The sequence below is a fragment of the Pelophylax lessonae genome, assembly GCF_965119305.1.
Source record: "Pelophylax lessonae genome assembly, chromosome: 2".
NCBI lineage: Eukaryota > Metazoa > Chordata > Amphibia > Anura > Ranidae > Pelophylax > Pelophylax lessonae.
In genome coordinates this window covers 579,158,706-579,183,011 of record NC_138769.1, presented here as the reverse complement: position 1 = coordinate 579,183,011, position 24,306 = coordinate 579,158,706, and the positions used below count along the sequence as shown (strand labels likewise).

Genomic DNA, 24,306 nt, shown 5'->3' with positions numbered 1-24,306 from the left:
CAACTGTTTTCATGTCTCCCTCCTCAAGCCTGCGGTCTTTAATCGCTTTTCCCCCAAGAATCTTCCTCCCACGCCTGTATCCGGTACCTCGGATGTCTTCTCCGTTCAGGAGATATTGGCCTCTAAATTGGTCAGGGGGAGAAGATATTTTTTGGTGGACTGGGAGGGCTGCGGTCCTGAAGAGAGATCCTGGGAGCCAGAGGAGAATATCTTGGACCGTAACCTCATCCTCAGGTTTCTGGGTACCAAAAAGAGGGGGAGACCAAAGGGGGGGGTACTGTAACGCTGAGCGCTCCGGTCCCTGCTTCTGGACCGGAACGCTCGCAGCGTTCGTTCCAGATCCACTCACTTGTGCCCGCTCCGGCTCCCTCCTCCGCTCCCCGCTCACATGGTTCCCGGAGCGTGCGCCCCTGCACCATAGGGCGCGCACGCACAGGTCATTTGAAATTTAAGGGGCCTGTGCACCAGTAATTGGTGCCTGGTCCAAACCTCCCTTCCTGTTTCCTGTGACCTGTTTCCTGTTTCCTGTGACCTGTTTCCTGTTTCCTGTGACCTGTTTCCTGTGACCCGTTTCCTGTGACCTGTTTCCTGTGACATGTTTCCTGTTTCCTATATAAGTGACCTGCCCCTTCCAGCCATTGCCGGATCTTTGTTGCCTTAGTGAAAGCGTTATTTGTGTAATCCTTTGCCTGTTGCCGAACCCTTTGCTAACGACTATCGCCTCTGAACCTGTGCTGCCTGCCCTGACCTTTGCTACGTCTGACTACGCCTCTGCCTGTCCCTTTTGTACTACGCCTATATCAGCAGTCGGTGAGGTTGAGCCGCTACCAGAGGACACGACCTGGTAGTTACCGCCGCAGCAAGCCCATCCCGCCTTGCGGCGGGCTCTGGTGAAAACCAGTAACTACTTAGAACCGATCCTCCGGTACGGTCCACGCCAATCCCTCACTGACACAGCGGATCCACTCCCTGCATCGCTCCTGCTACCAGTCCGGACCCTGACAATTGGAGCATGTAGACAACATTCGGTGTTAAGCATGTGATAAAGGAATTAATAACATATTCCCTTCCTGTGCTGTTGGATTTTATTTTTTTATTCTCCTCCCCTTAAAGGAATTTAAAGTACAAATATTGCATTTTTTGCACGGATAGAAGCCCTTAAATTCGGGAAAGAATAAGGGTCTATTGGGTTTTTCTATCACGTTGCAAGCTATTTGACTCCTTAAAGAGGGGGCTCCCCTAAATATAACATTTGGTTGTTCAGGGAGTGTTGGACCCAGAATGAGATCATTTTTGACCACTGACCAATGTTTACGGACAATCTTCTTAATCTCATGGTGTTGTGTGGAGAATGAGGTAACAAAACTATTTTTAAAAGACCCTTCATTTGAATTACGACGACTACTTGGAGCCAGTAAGGTAGATCTTTCCAAATTGGCAAACTAATGGTTTTATCTAGAGTTTCATGTGGGTAGCCCTTATCCAGGAATTTTATTTTTAGCTCAGATGCCTGTGTCAAAAAATCCCCCGAATGGGTGCAATTGCGTCGTAGCCTCATGAACTGTCCCTTAGGGACAGCCTTTAGCCATGAGCTATGATGGCAGCTGTCCATAGGGATAAAACCATTGCGGTCAGTTTTTTTTGAAAAACGTTGAAGTAATTAGTTTGTTCTCCTCTGCCTTAATTGTTAAATCAAGAAAATTGATCTGTGTAGTACTACTACTACAATCCAGCTTGATCCCCCTGTCTTTCATATTCAAATTTGACATGAAGGAATCAAGAGAGGCTTGATCTCCATCCCATAGGAGGAGGATGTCATCTATATACCTCCGCCACAGAATGAGCTGTGGCGGTCGGTCCCCATAGATGACATCCTCCTCCCACCTGGCCATGAACAAGTTAGCCAAACTTGGAGCAAATTTGGCTCCCATGGCCACACCATGATATTGTAAATAATATACACCGTTAAACCCAAAAAAATTGTGGGTCATGGCGAAATTAAGTGCATCCAAAATAAAGCTTATCTGTTCCCTCTCTAAATCGCTGTTCCGGTCTAAATAATATTTGGCCGCTTCTAATTCCTTTCGATGGGGGATAATGGTGTACAGTGACGTTACGTCCGCTTTAACCATAATGAAACCATCTTTCCACGTCACGTTATTTAAGATGTTAAGAACGTGGGTGGTGTCTTTTAGATAAGACGGCACCTTTACCACTAGCGGCTACAGGAACTCGTCTATATGTTTTCCAACACGGGAGCAAAGGGAGTCAATCCCACTTATTATAGGGCGTCCCGGTGGCTTCACTGGGTTTTGTGCACTTTGGGGAGAAAGTAAATAACTGGTAAACGTGGGGCTAAAGGAACTAAAACATCTTTTTCTTTTGTGGTCAAAATACCATCATTGTGTGCCTTGTCCACAAGAAGTTGCAATTCCCCTTTAAATTTAAGAGTGGGGTTACCATTAAGAATTTTATAGGTATCCCTATCACCCAGGATGTTATTCATCTCAAGGACATAGTCATCCTTGTCCATAACGACAATACAGCCACCCTTGTCAGCCGGACGGATGACTATGTCCTTGCGTTCGTTGTGTTTGTATAATGGTAATGCAATGCAGCTTTTATTATTTTATGCAAAACCTTTATCTCAAAAGAGAAATAAAGTTGCTGTAGCTGCCTAATTAGTGTTAGCTGGAGTTAACCAACTACAGTTAGCTTTAATTTGTAAGTCAAATTCATCTGAATCTGCTAGGGTATCTAACTCTACACTCTCCCCAGGCGGAAAATGCTGCTGTCCAAAGGTGTCTAGTTGCTCCTCCATCCACAGTGGAGACACCGTAAGACAGGAAGTGTGGTAATGGCCAGATCATTGACTGAAAATAAAGGCAAAAAGCGTAAAGATAGAAAACCAATGCAGCCACCACATTTAAGGATTGCTAAGCACAATATATATATTTTTTTTTTCGGCTTTAATACTGCTTTCAATAGTTTATCTTACTTTTTGAAATGCATTTACCATTTGCTTTATTGCTCATGCAGTAACCTTCAGCAAGCAGACACAGCCTGAGCAGAAAAACTGGTCTATGGTATCATGCTGTAGGGAAGGAACTTTTGCTCTCTGTGCAGAAGCAGTTCACTTCATGAAGTCATTTGACATGCCCCCTTCTAAGTTGGAGCTAGAGCTCTTCATATAGTAAAGCTCATTCTTCCATGCAGATAGGAGAGCTCTAGCTCTGACTCAGTAGGGGGCATGTCCGACATCTGCAGAGAGATCATTGTTTCCATACAGGGAGCTAGCATCCTTTTCCTCAGCATGCTGGCAGGAGACAGGCTTTTCTATTCAGGCCGTGGAATAGAAATTACTACACAGCACCAAAGAGTTATCCTACTAGGTCCTAAGAATAGGAGAACTTTTGGTGAGAGAACCCTCCACAATCAATTCAATGCAAAAGAAAGCCAATACACAATAGATATAGGCTCTACCTGTCACCATACTCACTAAATTGTCAATTATGACTATTGCATGAAACACACCACTTATACCCCTCTAAATACATAACTCAGCTCCCAATTAAAATATAATCAAAATCTTTATTTCATATAGATTAAAAATTATTCCACAGACAACATATAAACCTATATGGTTAAAAACAACCTGCTGCCCCAAATTCACCCATCCAACCTATATAAAGCTATTTAACCATATGTTTATATGTTGCCTATGGAATAATTTTTCAACTATATGGAATAAAGATTAAGATTATATTTCAACAATTGGGAACTGAGTTATATATCTAGAGAGGTATAAGTGGTATGTTTCATGCAATAGTCATAATTGACAATTTAGTGAGTATGGTGACAGGTAGTGCCCATATCCATTGTGTATTGTCTTTCTTTTGCATTCTTCTAAAGAAAGCATACTGTGAGATGTATACCTTTTTGTTTTGAAGCACTTGAAATAAATGTACCAATTTAACTAAATGTAGTACCCTCCTAGGTAAGTGCTAGTATAGGTGTATATAGTTTTTAGTTCAACTGCTTAACAGGGAGACAGCCAGGTAAATCTAGGAGCTGTCTGGTTAACAGGGACATGTGATTGTTAGATAGGACCTGCCCAGCGTGCTCTGATGTTGCTCATCCTGGCTTGATGTTTCACATTGATCCAATAGTGTTGCAGTGTATTGGACAATGGGAGGAAACCATGCAGAAGTGTTGTATGGTTCAGCAGAAGCTCTGCTATTCACTTCCACTAAGTGAGGTGGGCCAAGTAAGAGTTGTCCTCACCTGTACATAGTTGAATTTGGAGTATCCCACTAATGCCTTCTCCTATCCAATTTCTCCAAATAAAACACCAAAAAAAAAATACCCTGGACTGGTCATTGAAGACAATGTGCGCAAGTGTGTGTCTGTGTGTGTCTGTGTACACCTGGCAGTGTGTGAAAATACCCGGTATCTGGCAACAGGAAAATCATAGGGAGACGCAAGATAGTTCTATACTCAGCAGCCCCTACAGGGGTAGGGCTACATAAACGTTAACTTATGCTTTGAGGTTTGGCTGCTTTGGGGCACAGGAACTGGCAGCCCTTTTCCAATCCACTGCAATTACAATATATTCAATAAATAAAGCACTTCTCCCAATACCTCAATCAGTTATCCTAATAAATATATTTCTAACTTATGACAGCTTCAGTACAACCCTTTTCCAATAAACTGAAGTCTCAATCTATTCAATAAATAAGGCACTGTACAAAGTCTTCTCCCAATAACCCTAATCAGTAATCACTATAAATATAGTTCTACATTATGATCTCACAAACATTCCAATAGTTCTGCATGTTGAAACTCAATTCCAGAGATTGATCAGCTTCAGTTTTGTTGTTGCAAAAACAGAGTATTTGCTAACATAACTTAATCACATTATCCCAGGGTTGCAGGTAAAACATAAATAATGTGTATTGAGACTGATCTTTTTACAGTTTGATTCACAGCCTTCTCAAGTGTTCTGCATGTTCTACTTTTGATTTTCTTAGTAACTGATTTATGTACATGTGGTAATAAGAATGTAATAAAATGTTCTATCCATTGCACGTATTTCCTCCTTTAAACTGTGCTACATAATCCAATTGTTAAAGCACACCCAGTTCATGAGGAAGTGGCTGTGTCATTTGAGTGTTTAGCATTCAGCTTGGTTGCAGAATTTTTTTTATAGGGCATTGGAAATCTGTCTTTATTGGCCACCTCTTCATGCATTGGCAACTTGTCTGCCGCCTCTGGCAGTTTGGGCTCGTAGCGATACAGGTATCCATACGCCCGCAGGTGGTAAACATAGTACTCCAGAGTATGCATAAGTTCAGGATTCACATAGTGAAAAGATATAGCCAAATCTGAACAGCACTGAGGACCCTAAAGAAGAGAAAAATATATATGATTCATATAAAATATAATGGACACAATAAATGACACATAATATGGTAACATTAGAAAAGCACTACCATTACCATTCACAAATGTTCATGACTCATGACAAATTTTAGAACTATGGATATTAGGGCAGATGATTTTTCTATATGCAGAAGACTTTCTACCTGGATCTTTGCAAATACTTGAATTTAATGAACCAATTTAGGGCCAGTTGCTTAACACCAGGAACGGTAAAAGCTTTATATTGATTTTGGTAAAAGTTACATTTCCCAAATTCCAGAGATGGAACTCTGATTTCCACAAAGTGCCCTTACTTCATTCACCTTAGGCTGGCCATAGAAGGTTCAAATCTTGGCCAGTTCAGGAGGAACCGGCAGAGATTCGAACCATGTGTGGGCAGGCAAAATGGACCAGGTTGATCAATCAATCAAATTGGGTACAACCAGCCTGGCAGATTCACTTGCGATTATCGCTAGCAGCTCCTATAGCCACTCACAATAATCAATGTCTTCTCCCGGCAGGGAAGACTTAACCCGTCCCCGCCGGGAGCAGACAATTGCTCGGCAGGAGGTATTCCCCTGTCAGCACTGTCTGTGTTGATGGCGGAATCATTCAACCCGTGGTTGCAGGAAAGAAATTTGCCTATGGCCTGCCTTAGACATGTTTTAGACCAGATTAGCCTTGCTTTAACAGAAGGACTGAATAAAGCCTGCAAACAACAATTGCAGGCTTCTTAAAAAAATACAAATTAACAATACACTGTAGTACAAAGTAATGTGTTCAGTGCTTCTATTCAGATCAATGATTTGTCCTTTGATATGCACATAATGGCATTGACCTAAAGTGGTTCTAAAGGCAGAAGGTTTTTTTTTTATCTTTATGCATTCTCTGCATAAAGATAAAAAACCTTCTATGTGCAACAGCCCTTCTCAGCCCCTCTAATACTTACCTGAGCCCCATCTCGATCCAGCGGTGTTGTAATAGAGTCTCGGCTGTCTGGGACTCTCCCTCCTCATTGGCTGGGACACACAGCAGGCGACATTGGCTCCCGTTGCTGTCAATCAAAGCCAGTGAGCCAATAAGGACAGAGTGGGGGCAGGGCCAAGACTGCAAGCTGCCTGCAGTGGGTGCACTTGGCAGGGAGGGGCCAGGAGTGGCAATGAAGGACCTGTGAAGAGCAGGATCTGGGCTGCTCTGTGCAAATCCACTGCACATAGCAGGTAAATATTGAGTTGGAACACAAGGAGGAGGGTACTGGCAGTGAGGGGAAGGAGGAATGTTTTGGGATTTAGGGATTTGCTGGCACCATGCCAGAAGGAGCCCACAATGCGGCACTTTGAGGATGTGCTGTGAACAACCCAGTGATTTTTTTTTTGGGGGGGGGGGGGTAAGAGGGCGATTTGTGATAGGAGTGAGAGTTTTTGGGGGTAGAAAATGTATGTTAGGAGGGGGGATTTGGTGGGGAGAGAAGATTTATTCTGACAGGGGGGGGTTCGAGGGGAAGCAGGATTTGTGTTGGGGGAATTCAGCTTTTTCTGTGCAGTCAGTGCCCTAGTAGAATTGAATGGGCTACCTCCATCCAAGGACGTCCTCCCAAAACCACACCCACCCCCCCTGGGGAGCGCAGTCAGCACTCTCTGTGATAGCTGTGTTCTTCAGATACAGCTGATCACAAATCAGTTATCGGCAGTCATCTCCTCATTGGCTGTCACAGCGTGACACTGACTTTTACACTGACAATCAGGGCACCGATCATCAGTATCCTGATAATCAGTGCAGCCCTAACAGCGCCAATCAGTGCTTTTCAGTGCCCATCAGTGATGCCTACACAGCATTTTGCTATATGGAAGTAATATTAAAGTGGAGTTCCTCCCTGGGAACACTTTTTTTAATAAAAATACCCCCGGGACAGTCAGGGCTAGTACATTCCACAATGGATAGCCTCTGATCTGTCCCGGGTTGCACTTACCTTTTAGAAGAAATACTTACCTTGAAAAAGTATTGTCCAGCGCTGCCATCTCAGGTGTGGGCAGCTTGAAGCCAGCGCGATCCTCTTCTGCGTCCTCTTCCGTCTTCTTCGGTCCCATGATGCACTGCACCGGCCCCGCCATCACTTCCGGTGCGGCAGCGTCATCCCTGCACAGCTTCTGGGCATGCCCAGAAGCTGTTTAGCAAGGTATGACGGCGCTTGCACCGGAACTGACGTCGGGGCCGATGCAGGCGCATTGATTCCTGGGAGCGATGACGTTCAGCTCCCAGGAATCATTGCAAGTCAGGAAGTGACGAATCGCCGTGGCCGCCGAGGGGAGGAAGAGGAAGTAAGGTAAGTATATTTTCTTCTAAAGCAGGTAAGTAAAAAAAAAAAATTGCGATTATCCATTTGTTTTTCAGGTGACCCCGGGCATGAAGATGGAGGTAAGTTTAATATTAGGGTGGAACTCCGCTTTAACAGCGCTTGCCCTCACAATCTGATATAGAATGCAACAATAACAATCATAAAACAATTATTCAATAAAGTGTTTGTGTGCAATAAAGAATATTCACTAAAGTGTTCATGTGCAAAATATACATAATATACATAACATCAATGAAGTGCTAAACTGTTGATGTGTATAAAATTCATCACATCAATAAAAACTTTAGTGTTCAAACAAATTCTTATAAAGTTTCTGATCAACGTGCCAAGGTGCTCCAATGTGTCCACACCGTATACTAAAGTGCTTCAAAGTGAAAAAAAAGTGCTGGGGTGCTTCAAGGCAGAACATGTGGTGTGGGGTTCTCCTGTGTCCCCACTCACCAGAAATAATGGACCCTCAGCTATTTCAGTCTGGGGTCGGCAGAGCTTTAAACCAATGAGATGGAAGCCATTTGAATATCTGGATATTGCCACACCACCGCTGTACACTGACTTGTTAAAATCTTTAGGGTAGAACAAAGGACTGTGAGGAAGCAATTTTCTATGCACACCACACTTCCTGTCTGCAGAGGTGATGAGGGACAAGTGTTTCACTGGGAGCCAGTCAGTGCAGAGAGAGGTCTCACTGCGCAGATCCTGCAGGCCTTTGTTCTACCCTAAAGATTTTAACAAGTCGATGTACAGCAGTGGTGTGGCAATATCCAGATATTCAAATGGCTTCCATCTCACCAGTTTAAAGCTCTGCCGACCCCCAGACTGAAATAGCTGAGGGTCCATTATTTCTGGTGAGCGGGGACACAGGAGGGGGGTGTACTACCCAGCACCACATGTTCTGCCTTAAAGCACCCCAGCACTTTTCTTCACTTTGAAGCACTTTAGTATACTTTGTGGACATTTTGGAGCACCATAGTATGTTGATCAGGAACAAGAATTTTTTTGAACACTCAAGTTTTTATTGATGTGATGAATTTTATACACATCAACAGTTTAGCACTTTATTGCTGTTATGTATATTTTGCACATGAACACTTTAGTGAATATTCTTTATTGCACACAAACACTTTATTGAATAATCGTTTTATAATTGTCATTGTTTCATTCTTTATCAGATTGAGAGGGCAAGCACTGCTAATATTACTTTTCATCTAAGTTTTTACTTGGTGAACAGCAGCTGCACATTTAATTAATTTTTTGTATCATTATATATGTTTTAGCGTGGGTTATTTTTTGAAAACGTCATTTTGCTAGCTAAGGGAAATTTAGTAAGGGCTTACATCCACTTTAGGAAACCAGTGAAAACAAGCGCCAAGCTAATTTCTCCCTATGCACATTTTCATTATCAGCAGCAACACTTCCTATGTTCTCCCTATCACAGCTAAGCGCATAATCAAAATGGCTGCTAGAAGTTCACAGTTTTAAAGTGAGGGGGCTGGTTTACCCAAACATCCCCACTTTCGCCCTTCTAAGCCATATGACCAAAGCTCAGGACAGGAAGTGCAATATTGTTGGTTGGTTGCTATTGCGGTGAAATTCCACATTCGTTTAACGCGTCTGCAAACTGTAAACCCAATTATCTCTGCTTCTGACATGTCTATTTATTCTCTATGGTAGCTACCATCCTGCTGCTGATTTAAGCAACTTTGATCAGAATTATAGGTTATCTAAATAAAAAGTGTGCAATTTTTTTAACCACTTCCCGCCCGCCCTATTACAAATTGACGGCGGGAAGGTGGTTCAGTTATCCTGACGTCATATGACGGCGGCCAGGATAACAAGCTGCTGCGCGCTCCTGAGAGCGCGCACCGCAGCGATCGGGCATGTAATGTGTCCCTCGGACACAGCGCATTCCCGATCAGGGTAAACAGCCAATAAAATTGGCTGTTTACCACGTGATTGGCTGTGTCCAATCACAGCCGGTCACAATAATAGTGCTGGAGCCAGCGGTTTCATTTAGGAGCTTCTGCGCGCTCCCGAGAGCGCACACTGCAGCGATCGGGTATGTGGTGTGTCCCTCGGACACAGCGCATACCCGATCAGGGTAAACAGCCAATAAAATTGGCTGTTTACCACGTGATCGGCTGTGTCCAATCACAGCCGGTCACAATAATAACAATGAGAGCAGTTACTACTGATCTGAGCTGTTCTCCTCACACACACCGATCGTGTGAGGAGAACAGCAGAGATCAGTTACCTGTGAGTAAAAATTTTTTATTTTTACAGTAAAAAGTGCACTACACAGCCCCCCCCCCCCCCAATAAAGAGGACCTGTCACCAGTGTCACAGCCCATCTGTCACATCTGGATCTGTCAGAACATCAGGATCTGTCACCACATCTGGATCATCTGTCAGCACATCAAACAACCAGCCAGTACCCATCAGTACCGCCAGTACCCGCCAGTACCCGCCAATACCCACCAGTACCGCCAATACCCACCAGTACCGCCAATATCCACCAGTACCGCCAATTCCCACCAGTACCGCCAATACCCACCAGTACCGCCAGTACTATCAGTACCACCAGTATGTCCAGAAGGCTTTTCACAGCACAGGAGGCATTTGAAATGCTAGCCATGTCAGGTGATGAGAGCGCCGGGGAGCTCGCATCATCCGATACTGGCTCGGAATATGAGCCAGTGGAGGATAGCGGATCAGACCTTGAATCCGAGGAGGAAACAGTCCGTCCTCCTAAAAGGATAAGGAGAGTAAGCCCAGAACACCATCCTACAACTAGCAGCACCAACACCGCCGCAGCTAGACCCCAAGAAGAGGAGCCCAGTACCAGCACTGGAATAATGAGTGCAACCCGAAGAAGCCGGGCCCAAACCCACCTTCCCGATGCCCTGGCAAACCCTGTATGGTTGCCTGCCAGCTCAGGAACAGCTATAATCCCCCCTTTCACCGCACAGCCAGGTGCAGGCCAACACTTCCAATTTTTCCCTATTAGATTATTGTTATTTGTTTTTTCCCCAAGACTTGCTGCAGTACATGGTGGACCAAACAAACCTTTACGCAGATCAATTTATTGCCTCCAACCCCAATTCTTCCTATGCCCGCATGTTCAATTGGCGCCGTCTTACAGTGGACGAATTTAAAATATTTTTGGGACTTACACTCAACATGGGACCTTCTAAGAAATTCTAATGCCTACTGGTCCTGCCACCCCATCCACCACATGCCTCTTTTTTCCGCTGTCATGTCCAGATAACGGTATGACATGATCATGCGCTTCCTCCATTTCAATGACAATTCACAGTGCCCTCCCCGAGATCATCCCAACCACGACAAACTATATAAATTGCGCCCCCTAATAAATTATTTTTTACAAAAATTTGCGGAAGTGTATGTCCCAGACAAAAACATCTGTGTGGATGAATCCCTTATTCATTATACTGGCCGGCTGCATTTCAAGCAATACATCCCAAATAAGAGAGCCAGGTATGGGGTGAAAATGAACAAACTATGTGAGAGAGCCACTGGGTATGTCTATGCCTTTCGTGTCTATGAAGGCAAAGACTCCCAGCTCCAGCTCCAGCTCCAGCCCCCCGAATGCCCAACATACATTGGAACCAGTGGGAAAATTGTCTGGGACCTGGCATACCCCCTGTTCAAAAAAGGATACCATCTTTAGGTAGACAATTGTTACACCAGTCTTCCCCTTTTTCATCACCTGTACCTGGAAAAAACCCTGGCCTGTGGTACCAGCAGAAAAAATAGGAAGGGATTCCCACAAACTTTGGTCCAAAAAAATCGACAGCAGGGGGAAACCGCATTTATGAGGAATGAGGAAGTGTTGGCCATGAAGTGGAGGGACAAGAAAGATGTTTACATCTTGTCCACCATCCACAATGACACCGTGGCCGAATTACAAAGCTGGAATGCGTCCACGAATATAATTTGTTCATGGGGGGGGGGGGGTGGATTTAAATGACCAGATGCTGCAACCCTACTTATCAACCAGGAGGTCCCGTTACTGGTACAAAAAAGTTGCATTTTACCTTTTTCATATGGCCATGTACAATTCCTTTGTCTGCCATCAAAAAACACCAGGAAACCAACACCTCCACTACCTCAAGTACATTGAAGAAATCATCACTGCCCTAATATACCAACAAGGACCGGTCCCAGAAAGCATTCGCTCGGATTGTGTGAGTAGACTTCACGAGCTACATTTTCCCTATAACATTCCCCCCACAGAATCAGGAAGAAGGCGCCAAAAGAGATGTCGTGTGTGCAGCAGAAATGGAATTAGAAGAGACACAAGTTTTCATTGTCCCGATTGTCCCTCCCAACCTGGCCTATGCATTGGAAATTGCTTCAAAATCTACCATACAGCTATAAGATTTTAGATCCCCTTAATTTTAAGACTGCCATTTCCCATTTTGAAATACCCGTCCAGATCATTTGCCTGCTACCATGTTTCTACGTTACCAGACCCTGGCCTGTTTACCGACGATGCATTTTAAAAACCACGTTTCTGAAATCCACGTGCACCGACCTCAGCCTGTTTACCGACGATGCCTTTGCCTGCCGTTTTAAAAACCACATTTCTGACATCCATGTGCACCGACCTCAGCCTGTTTAGCGATTATGCCTTTGCCTGCCGTTTTAAACCAAGTTTCTGACTTCCAAGTGTACCGACCCGGCCTGCTAATCAACCACGCTTTTTGCCTGCCACTTGGACTGATCTTTTGCCCTTCTACTTCAGTAGACAGAGGTCTCACACATATGTGAGGGGCTTCAGAAGAGAGTTTGGAGTATAGAAAAACCGTTTTTGGTTTTCTGTGTTCCCATAACAGGGTCTGGAGTCCGGAGGCTTCAAAGCGATTTGGGTGGGAGAAGCCTCTACCCCGTCCCCATTCTTTCCTGACAGAGGCCTAAGCGTGATGGTCCTTCCTGCTGCCTGGATCAATATTTTGGCTGTGTTGAACATATCGCTGCAAATAATGACCCAGGACTTTATAGACCACATCTCTGCCTGCTACCTGGACCAATGCTTGGCTGTGCTGACACTATCCCTGCTTGCTGCCTGTAATGACTATGGACAGTATCCCTGCTTGCTGCCTGTAATGACTATGGACAGTATTCCTGCCTGCTGCCTGTAATGACTATGCACAGTATTTCTGCCTGCTGCCTGTCCGATTGCTTTTGCTGTCACGGACCACATCCCTGCCTTCTACCTGGATGCTCTCCTCTGTGGACCACTACTAAAACCACAGGTAATCTTTTGTTTACCCTTTGCTCAGCAGAATATATTTTGGGGTGTAATTGGTATGTACATGCTATGTGTTAGAAATATGAAGGGCCTTCAAAAATGCAATAGGTTGTCAGGAAATTAGATGTAAAATGCATGCTCCTAGAACGTCTGAAGGTGTCTACTTGGATGTTGGGTCTCGGTTTATGGCTAGGCGGTGTAAAAGTCTCACATATGTGGTATCGCCATACTCAGGAGGAGTGGAAGAATGTATTTTGGGGTGTCATTTTTTCTATGTACATGCTATGTGTTAGAAATATCCTATAAATTGACAACTTTGTGTAAAAAAAATAGATTTTCATTTTTTTCCCACATTTTCCAAAAACTTGTGGAAAAAAAATGACATGTTCAAAAGACTCACAATGCCTCATAGAATATACGTTGGACGGTTTTCTTTCCAAAATGGGGTCATTTTGTGGGCAATTCCATTGTCTTGGTGCTCCAGGGCCTTCAAAAGTGTGATAGGTAGTCAGAAAATTATGTGTGTAATTTATGCTCCTAGAATGCCTGGCGGTGCTACTTGGATGTTGAGTCTCTTTATGTGGCCAGGCTGTGTAAAAGTCTCACACATGTGGTATCGCCATACTCAGGAGGAGTGGCAGAATGTATTTTGGGGTGTCATTTTTGCTATGTACATGCTATGTGTTAAAACTTTCCAAAAAGGGGTAATTTGGGGGGTATTTGTACTGTTCTGACATTTTAGGGCCTCAAGAAAGGAGATAGGCCGTTAGTACATCAGGTGTGATCAATTTTCAGGAATCGGTACCATAGCTTCTAGACTCAATAACTTTCACACAGACTAAATAATATACACTAATATGGGTTATTTTTACTAGAGATAAGTAGCAGTATACATTTTGGCCAAAATGTATGAAGAAAAATTAATTTTTTGCAAAATTTTTTAATAGAAACTAAAAAAAAGTGTTTTTTCTTCAAAATGTTTGCTCTTTTTTTGCTTATATCACAAAAAATAAAAAACCCAGTTGTGATCAAATACCACCAAAAGAAAGCTCTATTTGTGTGAAAAAAAATAAAAATTTTGTTTGGTTACAGTGTAGCATGACTGAGCAATTGTCATTCAAAGTGTGAGAGCGCTGAAAGCTGAAAATTGGTCTGGGCAGGAAGGGGGTCTAACTGCCCCGTATTAAAGTGGTTAAATTCTTCTTAGAGCAGGGCTCGACAAAACCCAGGCGCCAGGTTGCAATGGCGACTGGAAATCGCATCCTGGTGCCTGGGTTATACCGCAGCAGTGGCACAGACTAGTGTCGGGCTGGCCAATAATTGAGGCCATGGGTTTGCTGCCTGCTGCAGCGGGATATACGCTCCTATGTGAAAACCGGTGCTCTGGTGGACAGTGCTGTGATGAGCGCGGCTTGCTCTCACTGCCTGTCCACCTCCGACATCATCTTCCCAGGTTGAGAGCTGGGCTTGATCAGTCGCCCTTTTCTTACTGCCGCTGAGTGGACGGGGAGTGCCATCTATCAGTGCCACCTCATCAGTGCTTATCAGTGCCACCTGTCAGTGCCCATCAATGCCACCTGTCAGTGCAGCTTATTTGTGCCACCTATCAGTGCCGCCTAATCAGTGCAGCCTAATCAGTTCCCATCAGTTTTTTTCAATGCTCATTTTTTTTTTATCACTTATCACTTGGCACCAAGCGTGAGCAATTCTTATGCAGTTCTGGGTGCTGTGCAGGAGATTTAAAAAAACTGTCTCCTAACTTTTTTTTTTTTTTCTGGCTCCTAGATTCTAAGCAAATTTGTCAAGCCCCGTCTTAGAGCACAGATCCAGCAGTAGTCTTACTGTAAATCTTACCTCCACAATAGGATACATGCAGTAACTCCAATACCAAAAGCTCTTATCATAATGGTCAGTAAGATGGGACCCAGGTGTAAATGGGTGGAATGTTTCTCTTTTTTCAGTGTCCCTGGAATCTCCAGCTTTAACACCCATTTTCTCCATACACTGGCCCAGTGCCAAGTCCTCCACAGACGTGGTGTGTTTGCATGTCCCATTACGGAAACCTTCCACAAAGCGATTCAGGGCCTCTTTACTAAGTACATATCCAGCTCCTCCACTCATGTAGCCCTGCTTGGCAAATGGTTTAAATCGCTTTCCAAAGTAGATGGGCTGATCAGCTGTATAATTTGAAAGCATCCAACGCAGGTTCTCCATTACAACATAGGTATCATCATCTGCTTTGAAGAACCAGTCAGCTTCCTCTAAGTAGTTCTTGTGCACATAGTGGAATGCTTTAATGGTCTTCCAGTATAATTGATCTCTCCCTTCCCTGGTTTCCAATCCCACTGTTGGGAAGCTATTGTTTTGGACAGAACTCATAAATAGGGCAACATTACAGTGGCGTGCCCAAGAGTACTTCACATGAATGGCTTTGGTGTCCAGATTTTTTGGTCCAGTCATAATCCAGCAAAGTATTCTGACTTTTTGTGAAAGTATATCACTTACTTCACGGTTATCTAAAAAAAACAAAAAAACAGATAAAAGAACTATTCACACATGTGCGCATTCTTATTAATCTACGTAGAAACAAACTCAACAGTCAAAGTTTACATTTGACTTCTGATTGCTGACATGTTTTTTGGGTGACAGCCTCACACCAAGCATCACCTTATTCAATTTTCCCCCATGCTCCAGCAGTTGCCACTGTGTGCAAGGCTATTACCCAAACAAATTTCAGCATTTCAGCACATCAAATTTTATGTGCAACTCAATTTCCCATGATGTGTAGTCATCTACAGGTGTCCCAACAAAAAATGAAGGGGGCTTTAGAAGGAAGTCTTTTTACTGTGTTCACAGTTTTCTAATGAAATTCTATAAAATTGATGGTACCCATAGATTTGAGATTACACATGGCTACTGAATAAGTCAACTCAAAAGGTATCAAAGCAAAAAGGAGCACTGGAATGTAGGCTCGTGGGTGAGTGACATACCCATATGTCACTTTGCCCAGGAGAGGCTGACTGCCGCAGTACATAGTCGTGCGTCAGTCGGCACTCACATTAAAATCCTTACACAGGAAGCATATTTGAAGAGGTAACTTGTAACCAGGAGTCCCCAGAAGAGCCACCAGTATGGGTTTTCCAGCTTGAATGGAGCTGAGGTGCGATTTGAGAAACATATGCTACCGGTAGCACAAGAACCTCTCCCACAGTCTTCCGATTCTTTGTCTGAGAATTTTCATGTGTGGGTGCATTACTTTTATTTCATTTTTGCTTTGTTGTTTTTAAAGTTCAAAGAGCTCTGCACTCTGTTTCTCCAAGAGATGTAAGGGAAGAATATGTGGACATTGCATCATACAGTATATACAAACTTTTTGGTCTTATATGGCTTATATGTAACTCTTTATTTATTTATTTTTTTTTATTTTACTTTGTGATTCACATTTACTTCCATGGAGGGCTAGGTAAAAACATCAGTAGGTTACTCTCTCTGACTATAGTTTTGTTACATACATGTTAATGATATAAACCATGCTGGAATAAAACCCAATAAAGTTTTTTTTTGGAAATATAAAAACATCAGTGAGACTCTTACACTATCAGTACCATCACACCACAGTACCAGTACATTTTCAACTAACCAGCAGAGGACACTGCCATTACACATTTTGTTGAGAAAAGTTGAAAGATAGCATTAAATTATCTTATTGGTATTGCTATCTTAAAGAGGAAGTAAACCCTCCTCGTACCTATATTAAGGCTTACCTATAGGTACTGTAAATATCTCCTAAACATGTACCGTTTAGGAGATATTTACATTTCATGCAGCCAGTGACGTCACTGGCGCATGCGCTCTGAAGGAACGGCCGATCGTGCCATTCCTTCAGAGCCCCGTGCCGTGACCGTCGGCTCCCGCGCGCGTGCGCGGGAGTGACGTCACCGGTGCTCTGGCCAATCAGATGGCCGGATGCCGCGATCCCGGAAGACGGGCGACATGTCCAGTCGCCCGTCTTCCGGGATCGCGGCATCCGGCCATCTGATTGGCCAGAGTCATAGAGGTACGCGAGCGGCGGGGGCTAAGGTAAGTATTTGATAATGAGCTAGTATGCGATGCATACTAACTCATTATGTCTTTCTCTTTCAGGATGTAAAGAAAAAAAAAATGTTTTTCTCGGTTTACAACCTCTTTAAAGTATTGATGTTGAAGGCTACTTTTTGATATTGTCCTCCTTACCTTTATTGGAACATAGTTGTATTTGGACCTCTTTGTAGTGATGTGGCCATTCAATTTCCGTTTCTGTCGCATTCTACAATTTTTAGTCACTTTTAGAGATGATAATTTTCATTATTGAAAATAATATGGTTAATTTACTAAAAGCAAATATACTGTGCATTGCAAGTGCACTTGCTCCAGAGCTTGGTAAATGAGGTAAAGCTTCACTTTGCTAAGAATACCCAATCACATTCAAGGAAAATAAAAAGAAGCTTTTCTGGTTGCACGTGTTCGGATGATAGAAATTAGCAAAGCTTCCCCTCTTTTCACTTGCAGTGCACCGTATATATTTTCCTTTTAAGCTCAATGTTTATAGCCTTATATATCTAAGACTCACAATGGTCATTCCAATACCAGCTAAACTACAGAATTAACAACATTGTGAAAGCTTGTATTTTATTGTACTTTACTTCCCTGCTTATAACAATTTAGGGGATGTTTGTCAATACTGTTTTAAAGGTTTTGTTTGCTAATCTGTCACAAGCTGATTACAGGGAGGTGACTAAGCAGTTTTCATTACCTATAGTGGAAAAACAGTGAGGTCACCATAGGGGCTTTGCTGACTGGCAGAGCTGTGTAAATCTCAGGTTAGGCTGGGCAAAATTACAAAGTCTTTGCAAATGAAACAGCTCCCGTATTTGTATTCCAGCTATGTATGAAAGTTTGCATAAAGTTGAGTTGGAACTAAACCACATCCCTGCAGTTAAATATTTTTTCCTTATGTAGTACTGTCCCCTTAGGGCCTGCTGGATGATGACTTGATGGGTTCCCCCAGTTACTAGCACACGGTTACCTTGAGATATAGTTCATTGATCCCTCCTTGCTCCTGCTGGCTCGTCACACAATAAAAAGTCTAGGGGTGTTGTTTTTTTTATGTTTATTTGGTACTTGGATAGGAGAAGGAAATAGTGGGGTACTCCAATTAGAACTATATACATCAGCTGAGGACATCTACAGTATCCCTAGACCTCAAAGGTTAATTGGCAACAGCTGGGATGCTCAATCCACACTGCCACAAGTGTGGAAAGGATTAAGTCCCTTGCTCTTCACTTCCTAGCAAAAGACTTAGTGGATGACAACTTATCTTCAGGATACTCTCACTAGCATCCCTTTTCAACTGACACCCATCCCCTAACTAATCTAGGAGCAGGGGTGGCCCCCCTCAGGGCTCCTTGACACTAGATTCTGTACTCCCTGTACTGCAAAGCCAGATCTTCCAGTGGCTCCCTTCTCGGTCAGCTCCTCTGGACCTTCGGGTTCAGTTCCTCACTGCTACTCTCCATGCCCTCAGGATGACCCCCTGAGGCCTCATGACACCTCTGCAGAGGAGGAGGCAGCCACCCCCACCCTCCAGGACTCCACTATCCAGACGAAAGACCTCAAGCACATGTGTTCCTGGCTTTTATACAGTATCCCAGCATGCACCAAAGCACTTTTCCTCTGACAAATTACCAGGGCTGTATCAAAAGCCTGTGCACTCATTCGTCAGGTTTACTCCCACTGTCCAATATGGCTCCCTATTGGACTAGTGTGAAACACTCTCCAGACAAAATGAGTTGCATCCTGAGCACAATGAGCAGACCTCACTAATAGATCCTGCTCTCTGGTAGGCAGAGAACAATATAGATTTACCTGCAGCTCTTCCGGTAAGCAGACAGAGCTCAAAACTATACTTTCTCACTAGCACCTACCTAGGAGGGTGCTACACTTATAATTAACTCACTGAGTAAAAATTTCTTCAAATGACTATACTTTTTTTTATTTTTCAGAAGAAGGTGGTTTACATATTCTGCAATTCTTTCTGCATGTATTATTTGCTTAAAAAGGAACTTCACTCTACCTATCTGAAATGAAATTCAAAATCCCTAACAGTTCTCCCTTTATGAAAATTAAAAAAAAAAAAAAAACATACTTACTAGTCCATGCAGTCCAGCATTGTCTTCTTGCTGGCAAAGTTTCCCTTGCTATACATTAAAAATATGTCTGCAATTGTGTAAGTAGTAAGGGGTAGAAAGCAGGTGAGAGGATGTTTTCTAAATGTACTGTGTTAGCTGTCGATTATTGAAGAAAATTTGGAGTTTAAGTGATTCTCTTTATTGGCTAACTTAATTTTTTAAAGAGGATTTTGGGATGCCTTATGCCTAGTACCCACTACAATTTTTTTTTTGTTCAACCCAGCAGATTGAATGAAAAAAACTCTCAGCTCCGGTCGGAGCCGCTGTACATAACCACCAGTTAGTACAGCAATCTCCCTCACTGAGCTATTGTGTTCTGACAGCGGGACTGACCCCCCCCCCCCACCAGAACACACCGGTCAATGCTCTCTGCCATTGGTAGTTGGTCGGCTGCTAGTTTTCCAGCATGCTTGTCCGACGAAGCCGACATCTGTCAGACAGACCAAGATACACACAGCCCAAATGTCGACCATTTTTTTTTTCCCAGCCAATGTCTCCCAACACTTAGCCGTGTTGGGCTTTAGATTCCTTAATCAAAGGTAGTACAATTAACTGAGATACTGTAAATTCAATTATAAACCTGTTAAGGCTGGTACACATGGGTCGAATATCGGTCAGTATCGGCCGGTTTAACAGGAACTAGCCAACATTCCACCTGTGTGTACAGAAGCCTGTCTGGCAGAAGCCGGCTAATGACCAGTTTTTATGGAACAGGAATGCTGGAAAACCAGCATCTGATCAGCGCTTGCAGCCTGTAAGCATTGCAAGTATGTTCTGGCGGGAGTCCCTCTGTCAGAACACAATAGCTCAGCGGAGAAGATCACCACGCTAACATCGCTTAGTTAGTATGGTGATCTCTCAGTAATAATTTTTTTATTTAACACGTAGGGTTGAACAAAAAAAAAAAACTCCCCATGTGTACCAAGAATTAGGGGAAAAATACAATACTTTTGCTCTCCTCTTTGGAGTTGAAAAATATTTTTTCCCCAGAATATATCTGGTGCACAAAAAAAAAAGGGGGGGGGATGGTCTAGCTAGAATAGTTGGGTGTAATATCCCTGGGAACACCGCAAGTATGGTGTTCCTTCCCCTGGCTCTAGGACGTGTGCAGAAAAAAAGCTATACTGGAAGGGACCATTAGACATGAGTAGGTCAAATAGAATGTGTTTTATTGGTGTAAATATACACAGTTACAGACTATGGTTCCAGAAGAGGAGTACAGAGGTGTGGATAGTGCAAATAAGGGTGTATAGAATAACACTTGTAGTGTAACCAACATGGGGAGAAGTGGTGAAAATGATAAAGTAATGTGATAAACAATACAGTACAATAAAATATAAAAACATAGATAATGCATAGCTTCGTCTGGGCGTCATGTTGACGTCATTAGCACACAAACGCTGATGGGCGGAGACCGGCAACAGCACGAGGAAGCACAAGCACAGGCGGACCCGTAGACCGCAGCGCACTGTCTCCTCCACTATCGCATCCCACCCCAGAACCCCAGTGACCCCCACGGACACTACAGAGAGCCCCACCCGGATCCCCAGGACCCCAGGAATCAACACACTCGAAGACGAGACTAAAGAAGACTCAGAAAGAACCGACAGCAGCGGAGCAGCAGTGTAGAGCGGTGATTCATCCATCCCCTCGCTTCAGAGAGAGACGGACTACACAGAAGTAACAGGAATCAGGCGGGTTGTGCTCCCAGGACTAAGGTACTGTCAATTGACCCCCATCCCAGGAATCCCTGTCAGAAAACGGCTTACGCTTGGTCAATCTGTGGTACACCTACATCACCTGGGGTACTACACTGTTCCCTGCCAGATCCCTGGCACCTGTAACCTACGAATACTGGCCCAAGTTTGGCCATCCTGTGGGACACTCACACCCCCCCCCCCCCCCTGTGATACTACACTGCTCTTTGGAAATTCAGTGTATCTTTGCCAAACCTCTGGCAACTTCCAGCCCATGCATACCACAGTCCTGTCATTGACACTGGCTACCTATGTTCCCCCCTCATACTGACTATCCACACGGTTTATTATAAGCACTAAGCCTGAGGGATATCTCTACCAGTGCCATCCCCCCCAACAGACGTCTGATTGATTCATTGCAATCTATATGTAACTTTTGTTTATTGTTTATCACATTACTTGATCATTTTCACCAATTCTCCCCATGTTGGTTACACTACAAGTGTTATTCTATACACCCTTATTTGCACTATCCACACCTCTGTACTCCTCTGCTTGAACCATAGTCTGTAACTGTGTATATTTACACCAATAAAAAACATTCTATTTGACCTACTCGTGACCCTGTGGTTTCATTATCCATCCCCAAAAGGCTCTCTTTTTGTCTACTTGTCCCTTCTAGTATAGCTTATATCTGGTGCAGTAGCTTCCCCTTTGTCACTTTTGAGCAGGCAATTCTCACTGTTTTCAATTTCCACAACCCCATAACCCCACCTTGTCACTGAACTTCAGCCCTGTTTTAAACCAATTGCCTATGCAGATAAGGGGCATCCGCAGATAAAAACAAACTGTGTAGCTCTGACTAAAGTCAAATAATACCTTGCTATAGGTGTAGGTCATTTACATACCTCATGAAGCCTGACTGTTATACTCCCAGGACGTTGCTTGGATGTCGCTATGTGAGGCTTGGTCATTACTGCTTACCCTCACCATGGCAGGGAGTGGGCTTTTAAAAGCTGAGCTCAAGGCTACAACTTTAGAGGGGAGAAAGAGCATGTGAGGTAAAGGTAAACAGTAATAGCTAGGCTTCACTTAGCAACGTCCTTGGTGTATTCCAGTCAGGCTTCTTGATGTACTTAAATGGCCAACACCTATGAGAAGGTTTTATTTCAGCTTTAGTTAGATCCACACAGTTTGTCTTTATCTACAGACACCCCTTATCTGCATAGGCAGTTTTATTGTGAAGGTGAGCTAACCCTTTAACAAATCTCTTCCAATATAGGGTGACCAGACGTCCCGGTTTCCAGGGGCAGTCCCCTGATTGAGGACACTGTCGCCGGACTAAAGGCCCGTACACACGTACCGATCGTCGGCATACAAACGTCGGTGGACGAAGGATCTGCCGATTGTACGCGTGTTAGTATGGTGCCTCCGACAGATGTCTGCGCACAACACGCGGACAAAAGTCTTTCTTGCAAACATGAAAATTTTTGTATGCCGACACCAGAACGGACGATTGTTCGCCTGTCAGTACACAATTCGGCCGACAGACCGCAGATTTGCAAGACTGGGCATGCTCAGAAAATAGAAAACACAGGGAAAGTTAACCATTACATGACATCACTTCTGCAGTCGGCGGACAAAATTCTTGTGCTGTCCTTGTGCTGTCTTTGCACTTTTCAGCAGACACCGACATCCCGGGGAGAAAAGAGGAACATTTGTAAGCCGACCATCGGTACGTGTGTACGGGGCTTAAGTCTATCCCCGGTTTTGTCCCCAGATTCAGGGCCCGATTAATGTAGACAGGTCATCCCATGTTGGATGAGAAACAGCCTGGTGGACGATCTCATTGCCGCTCCTGCAGCTGTTAAGTTGAGGAGAGGCAGAGCCAGAAATTGACTGTGTGAAGGGCTGAGACCGGGAGGTAAGCAGATTGGGGTGGGGAGGTCTGTTTATACACAGGTGAGGGCAGTGGGGGAGCAGGGGACAGAGATGATGCAGCTGCATGGAGAGATGGAGAGTTTAGTTGTTGTGGGGGGAAGGGCTAAAAGGTGACTGCAAAGATAATCGGTGAGAGAAGGGTGCAGAGGTAAGCTATGCATGTGGGGCAGAAGTTTCCTCTGTGCATAACAAACCTCTGAACCCTGTACTCTATGCCTAACACCCTCCTGTATATTATGTAGTCCTGTGCCCAGCACTCTGTGTATTATGCATCCTGTGCCCAGTGCTCTGTGTATTATTCAGCGCTCTGTGTATTATTCAGTTCTGCGCCCAGCACTCTGTGTCATATGAAGTCCTGTGCCAAGCGTTCTGTGTATTATGCAGTCCTGTGCCCAGCGCTCTGTGTATTATCCAGCGCTCTGTGTATTATGCAGTCATGTGCCCAGTGCTCTGTATATTATCCATTGCTCTGTGTATTATGCAGTCCTGTGCCCAGGCCTCTATGTATCATGTAGTCCTGTGCCAAGCGCTCTGTGTATTATGCAGTCCTGTGCCCAGTGCTCTGTATATTGTGTAGTCCTGTGCCCAGCACTCTGTGTCATATGAAGTCCTGTGCCAAGCGCTCTGTGTATTATGTAGTTCTGTGCCCAGCGCTCTGTGTATTATCCAGTGCTCTGTGTATTATGAAGTCCTGTGCTCAGCGCTCTGTGTATTATGAAGTCCTGTGCCCAGTGCTCTGTGTATTATGCAGTCCTGTGCCCAGCGCTCTGTGAATTATGTAGTCCTGTGCCCAGCGCTCTGTGTAATATGAAGTCCTGTGCCCAGCACTCTGTCATATGAAGTCCTGTGCTCAGTGCTCTGTGCATTATGCAGTCCTGTGCCCAGCGTTCTGCGCATTATGCAGTCCTGTGCCCAGCGTTCTGTGTATTATGCAGTCCTGTGCCCAGCGCTCTGTGTATTATGCAGTCCTGTGCCCAGCGCTCTGTGCATTATCTAGTTCTGTGCCCGGCACTCTGTGTATTGTTCAGTCCTGTGCCCAGTGCTCTGTGTATTATGTACAGTGGCTTGCGAAAGTATTTGGCCCCCTTGAACTTTGCGACCTTTTGCCACATTTCAGGCTTCAAACATAAAGATATAAAACTGTATTTTTTTCTGAAGAATCAACAAGTGGGACACAATCATGAAGTGGAACGAAATTTATTGGATATTTCAAACTTTGTTAACAAATAAAAAACTGAAAAATTGGGTGTGCAATATTATTCAGCCCCTTAACTTTCAGTGCAGCAAACTCTCTCCAGAAGTTCAGTGAGGATCTCTGAATGATCCAATGTTGACCTAAATGACTAATGATCAGGGCCGGTGCAAGGACTTTTGACACCCTAGGCGAAATCT

The 24,306-nt window shown here is 44.0% G+C and overlaps 1 protein-coding gene across 1 annotated transcript in view; it reads right to left on the bottom strand.

Annotated features, from left to right (window-relative positions):
• Positions 1 to 5,083: 5,083 nt before the first annotated feature.
• The window catches only part of LOC309545886 (glycoprotein-N-acetylgalactosamine 3-beta-galactosyltransferase 1-like), a 52,033-nt gene continuing 32,810 nt past the window's right edge, over positions 5,084 to 24,306 (bottom strand). The window contains exons 3-4 of the mRNA XM_082245302.1: positions 14,904 to 15,565; positions 5,084 to 5,403 (exon numbers count right to left, since the gene is read on the bottom strand). Coding sequence (XP_082101428.1) covers positions 5,143 to 5,403; positions 14,904 to 15,565 — 923 coding nt within the window. The 3' untranslated portion in view covers positions 5,084 to 5,142. The remainder of the gene's footprint in view (positions 5,404 to 14,903; positions 15,566 to 24,306) is intronic.